This window comes from Coffea arabica, chromosome 6e (assembly GCF_036785885.1).
Source record: "Coffea arabica cultivar ET-39 chromosome 6e, Coffea Arabica ET-39 HiFi, whole genome shotgun sequence".
Lineage (NCBI taxonomy): Eukaryota > Viridiplantae > Streptophyta > Magnoliopsida > Gentianales > Rubiaceae > Coffea > Coffea arabica.
This window is the reverse complement of record NC_092321.1, coordinates 16,609,817-16,617,033: the sequence shown is the minus strand read 5'-3', so window position 1 is coordinate 16,617,033 and position 7,217 is coordinate 16,609,817. Positions and strand designations below refer to the sequence as shown.

The following is a 7,217-nucleotide window of genomic DNA, read 5'->3' as shown; positions in this document are numbered from 1 at the left end:
AGACCCTTCCCCACGGAAACCTACGCGGAATGAGCTCGAGCGCTCGCCCACCCGATCTGTCAAGAACCGGCCGCGGGACCCACCCCAATGGCAGCCCGTCCGGGACGAGCTCGAGCAGATCCTGCGTCCGCAATTGTACGAGGACAACTACGCAGCCTCGCCCTTCACCCGAGATATAGAGGACTACCCGTTACCTCGAGCTTTAAATCCCGAGCATCGATCTGTACGATGGTTCAACTGACCCGGAAGACCACCTCTCGGTCTTCCTGACGCACATGCGTCTACAAACCACCGCGGATGCCCTCCGTTGCAAGACCTCCCCCATGTTCCTGAAGGGTAAGGCCCGGCTCTGGTTCCAGGGCCTCGCACCGGGGTCTATCCGGAGTTTCACCGAGCTGGCCAGACAGTTTGCCGCCCAGTTCGTCTCCTTGAAGACCTACTCGAAAAACGCGGCTCACCTGATGGCCATCAAGCAGAAGCCGGACGAGTCCCTGAAGAATTTCATGACCCGCTTCAACACAGAGAGCCTGCAGATCAGGGACAAGGATGAAAAGGTGGTCATGGCTGCCTTCATGAACGGGTTAAGGGTAGAGGAGCTCTACTACAAGCTTGTCGAACAGCCCCCAAAGAATCTGGGAGAGCTCTTGACCCGGGCTCACGCCGCCGCTAACGCAGAGGAGGCCGGCCGCCTGAAACGAGAGTCAAATCTGGAACTCGGGGACCTGAGAGGACGGGGAAACCCCCTGAAACCAAGGACGGTCAAGCCCGGAAGAACGTCTTCGATCGCCTCTCTAAGGATAAAGCCCCCGCTCAACCGCCGCTCCCGGAAAAAGTGTATACCCCCCTGACTCTGCCAAGGGTACAGATCCTGGCTGTGATGGAGGCGGAGGGTCTCGGAGGACGGCCGCCCAAGATGGGGACGCCCCGGAATAAAAGGAACCAGGACCGGTACTGTGCCTTCCACCGTGATGTGGGGCATGATACGGAGGGATGCTGGGCCCTGCGGAAGGAGATTGAAGACCTGATCCAGCGCGGTTTCTTGGGGCGGTTTGTGCAATCAGGACGGCCGGGCCAGGAGACCGGACGTACCTACCGCGGAGAGAGGGGTGGAGAAGGCTACCGCCGCGACCGACCTGAGAAGCGTTACGCGGCTCGAGATGACTCCCCCGACCAGGGCACCCAGAACCTGGCAGGGGTTATAAACACTATAGCCGGAGGTCCCACGGGAGGAGACAGCCATACAGCACGGAAGAACAGGCGACCCCCCCAGACGGAGATGACTCGCTGAAGCGTCTGCGCATGGACGAGAAGATCACCTTCGGGCCGAGGGACGCGGTTCCCCTGGCAGCCGGGAATCATGAGGCTATCGTGATAGACGTCGTCACCAATAATTACCGGGTGAAGAAAGTATACGTCGATCAGGGAAGTGCAGTGGACATCCTGTTCTACAGGGTGTTCAAGGAGCTCGGCCTGGAGGACGGACAGCTAACCCCTGTTCGGACACCTCTGGTCGGCTTTACCGGACCGCCTATCAATCCGGAAGGAATGATTACCCTGATGGTCACGGTAAACCAGGCACCCAGATGCCGGACCATCCCTGTCAATTTCGTGGTGGTCAAACAGCCATCCCCTTACAACATATTCGTAGGTCGGCCCGCTTTGAATGCCCTCCGGGCGATTCCCTCAACGCTCCACCTCAGCGTCAAATTCCCCACCCCGGAGGGAGTGGCCGAGATACATGGAGATCCGGAGGTGGCCCGAGCTTGTTACCTCGCCATGCTCCAGGGGCACGAGAAGGTGGTCGCTCAGGCGACCAGCTTGGAGCCGTACATCTCAGGGGAGGAGGATCGGCAGCTGGGCACTCAAGACGAGATCGAGGAGTTCCCATTGAGGGAGGATAGGCCTGACCGGGTAATCCGCATCGGTGCGTCGCTACCGCCCAGAGAGAAGGATGACTTGAAGGCCCTCCTAAGGGAGTACGCCCAAGTTTTCGCTTGGACAGTAGAGGACATGCCCGGGATTCCAACTCACCTGGCCGTCCACCACCTCCACATAGACCCCCGTTTTAAGCCGGTGAAGCAGAAGAAAAGGAATTTCGCCCCAGAGAGAAATGAGATGATCAGGAATGAGGTCGGTAAGCTGCTGGAGTCCAAAATCATCATGGAAATCTACTACCCGACCTGGCTGGCCAACCCCGTCCTGGTAAAGAAGGAGTACCAGTCCTGGAGGATGTGCGTGGACTTTACAGATCTCAATAACGCCTGCCCGAAGGACTGCTTCCCTCTACCAAGGATCGACCGGTTAGTAGATGCTACTGTTGGTTTTGACGTTTTGTGTTTCCTGGATGCTTTCAAGGGATATCATCAGATAGAGATGGCTGAGGAGGATCGGGAGAAAACCTCGTTCATCACCGATGAAGGGACCTACTGCTACCGGACGATGCCGTTCGGGCTGAAGAACGCTGGAGCTACTTACCAGCGTTTGGTCAATAAATTGTTCCAGAACCAGATTGGCAGGAACATGGAGGTTTACGTGGACGACATGATCGTCAAGAGCCGAGCAGGACCCCAACTCGTCCCCGACCTGAGGGAAATTTTGAATATCCTCTAGGAAAACCGGATGCGGTTGAACCCGAAGAAGGGCACTTTCGGTGTTAGGTCGGGCCGGTTCCTCGGTTTCTTGGTTTCCTGAGAAGGGATCCGGGCCAACCCCGAAAAGCTCCAGGCCATCATGGACATGGCCCCTCCACGGAATGTGAAGGAGGTCCAGCGACTCACGGGAAGGATGGCCGCCCTGAATAGGTTCCTCTCACGGTCCGCGGTGAGGGGGCTCCCCTTCTTCCGAGTCCTGAAGGCGCCTAAGAACTTCCAGTGGACCGGAGAATGCGAGAAGGCATTTACCGACCTAAAGGCGTATTTGGCCGAGTTACCCACCCTGACCGCCCCGAAACAAGGAGAAACCTTATTCCTGTACTTGTCCGTCTACAACGAGACTGTTAGCGCGATTTTGGTGCGGGAAGACAGGGGGCTCAGAGGCCAATATATTACGTTAGCCGCGCTTTGCAAGGTCCAGAAACGCGGTACACTCCGGCCGAGAAACTGGTCCTCGCCCTGGTGCATGCTGCCCTAAAACTCCGACCTTATTTCCAGGCCCACAGCATCATCGTCATGACCGGCCAGCCCCTACGGCAGATACTCACCAAGCCCGAAGTCTCGGGCAGGATGACCAAGTGGGCCGTCGAGCTGGCCGAGCATGACATCGGCTACCAGCCTCGAACAGCTATCAAGGCTCAGGCCCTGGCGGACTTTCTCGCTGAAGGAGCCAGCATGTCCACAACTGAGCCTAGCTCTCCGCCTGTGGAGGCCGAGCCAGAGGAGCCTTGGGTACTATTCGTGGACGGGGTTTCGAGCAAGGAGGGAAGCGGGGCAGGTCTGCTTCTCATCTCGCTAACAGGGGAAGAGCTGACTTATGCTCTCCGGTTTGACTTCCGCGCGTCTAACAATGAGGCTGAGTATGAGGCCCTATTGACAGAGTTGCGGATAGCCCACCAGATGGGTATTACCGCGATCAAAGTCCGGAGCGACTCTTAGCTCGTTGTCCTCTAAGTTCGCGGGGAATACGAGGCCAAAGAGGAGGTTATGAAAAAGTATCTGGCCAAGGTGCAGGAGGCGACAGCCCTGTTTGGTACGTTTGAAATCGAGCGGGTGCCGAGATCGCAAAACAAGCGTGCAGACGCCCTGTCAAAGCTGGCGTCCTCTTCGTTTGCGCACCTGAACAAGAAAGTTCTGGTTGAGGTTGTAAAGCAAAAAAGTATAGACCAGCCCCGGGTCCTGGCTATAGCCAGCTCGGCCACCTGGATGACTCCTCTCGTAGACTTCCTCAGCTCGGGTGCCCTCCCTGAGAACAAAACCGAGGCCCGCCGGATCCAGCTTAGAGCTGCCAAGTACGCATACGCCCGGGGAACTCTCTACAGGAGATCCTACTTATCCCCCTGGCTAAAGTGCGTGACTCCCGAGGAGGGTGACTACGTCCTTCGCGAAATCCACGAAGGGATATGTGCGGCACATGTGGGGTTCCGGGTATTGGCCAAAAAGTGCCTTCTCTTGGGCTACTATTGGCCCTCCGTCTACCGAGATGCCGCAGAACTGGTTCAGAAATGCCGAGCTTGCCAGGTGCACGCCCCGCTGCGCCACCAACCCACCCGGGGGATGGTCCCCATCCACAGTCCTTGGCTTTTCGCCCAGTGGGGAATAGACCTCCTGGGTCCCTTCCCCCGAGCTCCGGGCAGGTACGAACACCTCGTGGTGGCCATCGACTATTTCACGAAGTGGATGGAAGCTGAACCCCTGGCCACTATCTCCGGGAAAGCAATACAGAAGTTCTTCTGGAAAAACATAGTCTGCTGCTTTGGAATCCCGCATGTCCTGATATCCGACAACGGGCGATAGTTTGCTGAAAATCCCTTCAAAAGCTGGTGCGCCGAGCTAGGAATTAACCAGCACTTCACCTCGGTTGGACACCCCCAGGCCAACGGTCAGGTGGAAAATGTTAACCGAACCATCCTGCAGGGGCTAAAAACTAGACTGGAGCTAGCCCAGTCTAACTGGCTGGATGAACTTCCTAGTGTCCTCTGGGCTTACCGCACTACGCCCAGGACGGCAACCCACGAAACCCCGTTCTTTCTGACTTACGGAGTAGAAGCGGTGGTACCCGCGGAAATTGGTCTCCTCTCGCCCCGGACACAGAACTTCGTTGCGACAACCAACGAGGAAGAGCTGATGTACAACTTGGACACGCTGGAGGGTAAGCGTGAGGAAGCGGCGGTACGAATGGCTAAGTACAAAGGTCAGCTCGCCCGCTATCATAACGCCAAAGTGAGGACCATACAGTACCAGCCAGGGGACCTTGTTCTAAGGAAGAACTCGGTCAGTCGGGCACATGGCTCCAACAAGCTTGATCCAAATTGGGAAGGGCCGTACAGGGTCTTAGAGGCAGGTCGAGCTGGGTATTGCAAACTCGTGAAAATGGATGGATCAGAGGTACCCCGCACTTGGCACTTCTCCAATCTGTGACTGTTTGTAGCGTAGGTTAGACCAGGATTTTAGGTTGTCTGATTCTTTGGAATTCGAATTTCAGTTTCATCATTCAATAAAGGCTCAACTTTCAGGTGTCCATTTCATTTGTACTTGTTTGCCTTTTGAGTTTTAATCTTACACTAGTACACTTAGCGTTCCCTCACTAAATGTCCTAGTGGGGGGCTAGGGGTTAGTAATGGATACGGAAGTGTTCGACCCTAGGAGGTCGGCACGACTGAAAGCTTTGAAGGATTCTGAAAAATTCAACGCTCGGCCCAACGAGGTCGGCGGGCGCAATTGCAAGGTGAGATGCTCGACCCCGAGAGGTCGGTACTGATTAAGACTTCCAGGTGAATGCTCGACCCCAAGAGGTCGGCAAGGGTTAAAAGCTGGGGAGTCCGAGAGCACGAAGCTCGACCACGAGAGGTCGGCATGGAGCGAACTGTTTTTGGTCTGATGGGATCCAAGGTTCGACGTTCGACCCAGGAGTTCGGCAGGAAAAACCCTTAAAGATTTGGTGCTCAGCCCCAAGAGGCTAGCACGTTACCATGGTGGGACGGCGTGGTGCTCGACCCGGGAGGTCGGCACAGGGTTCCGACAACCTGGTTCCCTCTAATGATTTAGTTGTTAGATTAACGGGGATATGCGTTAGGTACTCGACCCAGGAGGTCGGCACCTGGATTTGGTTGTTGCAGGGGGGTGCAGAAAGAAATTGCAAGGAAATCTCCTTTGAAATTTGTATATGCATTCAAAGCCTATCTATTACAAAACTTTCAGCCTGTCTATTACAAAACTTTCAGCCTATCTATTACGAAACCTACCGAGCTACACAAGGAAAGGGGGACCTAGCTACGCCTTCCTCTTGCTGGCGACCTGCTTGGAGGTGGGAGTTGAAGGTACACCTTAAGCATGGGGAGAGGTAGGAGCTGAAGGTGCACCGGGTGGAGAAGGCTGTCAAAAAGGATCTGGGGGGCCTTTCCGTTTCAGATGGACCTTCAAGAGCATTTTCAACTGGAGCATGGTCACATCCTTATAAGGAAGATGGACCTTCAAGAGCATTTTCAACTGGAGCATGGTCACATCCTTATAAGGAGACGGAAAGGGTTTCTGGAGTGGCCGCTGCCTTAGGCCACAGGCTCCTTCCCGGAAGCCCGGCCAGGAGTCTCCTCCCCCTCCAGGGGGAGCTCCGCCAGCTCGGCCCCTACATCGCTCCTTCCCACCAGATCATTCAGGGCATGCCCCTTGCGGTACCCATGGAAGAGCCAATCCAACTTCTCCTCGGCCGCAGGATTATAATCCTTGAACTCCGCCAAGTTGAAGCCGGGTGGGTTGAGGCCCTTCACCTTGTCCAGGGTCCGCGTGGCGCCGATCTGGAAGATGGGCTGGTTGAGGCAGGCCACGTCCTCGGCGAACTGATCGGAGGAGATGAAGTCCCGGACAACCTTCTTGCGCTCCCGGCTGACGGTGCCGGAGAGCTCAATGGCGTGCTCGTCCTTCAGCTTCGCCACGCCCTTCCTCTCTTGGTCCAGCTCGGACCGGGTAGAGGCGAGCTGGACCTGGGAGTCCTCCAGCCCCTTTTCAGCCTGACCCAGCTGGGTCTTAAGGGAGTCTACCTCCTTAAGGGCCTTGGCCAGCTTCTGCTCTGCCTCCCGATTCTTCTTTTTCATCTTCTCCAAGTCGGGAGACAGCTCGGAGAAGCGAGTCACCAGGGCAGCACCGGCGGCGTTGGCCTGAAGAAATGAAAGTAAGAGTTAGCATACTGCTAACCCCATTCAGAGAAAGAGCAGGGGCCCAAGGGACCTAAAAGGGGGAGGGCTTACTTGGGCCTGGGCGGTGTAGTACATGTCCTGGAGCTCGGACGGGCTAGCCAGCTCCATCCACTTCTTGTCACGTGGAAGGACTGAGCCCGTGACCAGCTCGTGAGCCACCTCGGGGAACTGGGCTCGGTCATTGATGGAGAGCTCCCAGGACGGGCAGAAGCGTCGGGGATCGTGCATTGTGGGGGCCTGCCCTGGCTTCGTGGGGGCCACGTGGCGGAAGTGCCACAAGCTCGGGGGGGCGCTCTCCTGGGCGTGCTCCTCCGCGGAGCCTACCCCCAGGTGGACAGAGCCCCCAAACGTCAGCTGGAGAGGGCGCTGTGCT

At 56.7% G+C, this 7,217-nt stretch overlaps 2 protein-coding genes across 2 annotated transcripts; both read left to right on the top strand.

The window, feature by feature from the left end:
* Nucleotides 1-275: 275 nt before the first annotated feature.
* Nucleotides 276-848, top strand: LOC140009750 (uncharacterized). The gene has a single exon (XM_072056052.1). It carries the CDS (start codon nucleotides 276-278, stop codon nucleotides 846-848), a length of 573 nt encoding a protein of 190 aa, XP_071912153.1.
* Nucleotides 849-2,736: 1,888 nt separating this feature from the next.
* On the top strand, nucleotides 2,737-3,590 carry LOC140009749 (uncharacterized). Its single transcript, XM_072056051.1, has 2 exons — nucleotides 2,737-3,066; nucleotides 3,150-3,590. The coding sequence occupies exons 1-2, from the start codon at nucleotides 2,737-2,739 to the stop codon at nucleotides 3,588-3,590; spliced, it is 771 nt and encodes a 256-aa protein (XP_071912152.1).
* Nucleotides 3,591-7,217: the final 3,627 nt, after the last annotated feature.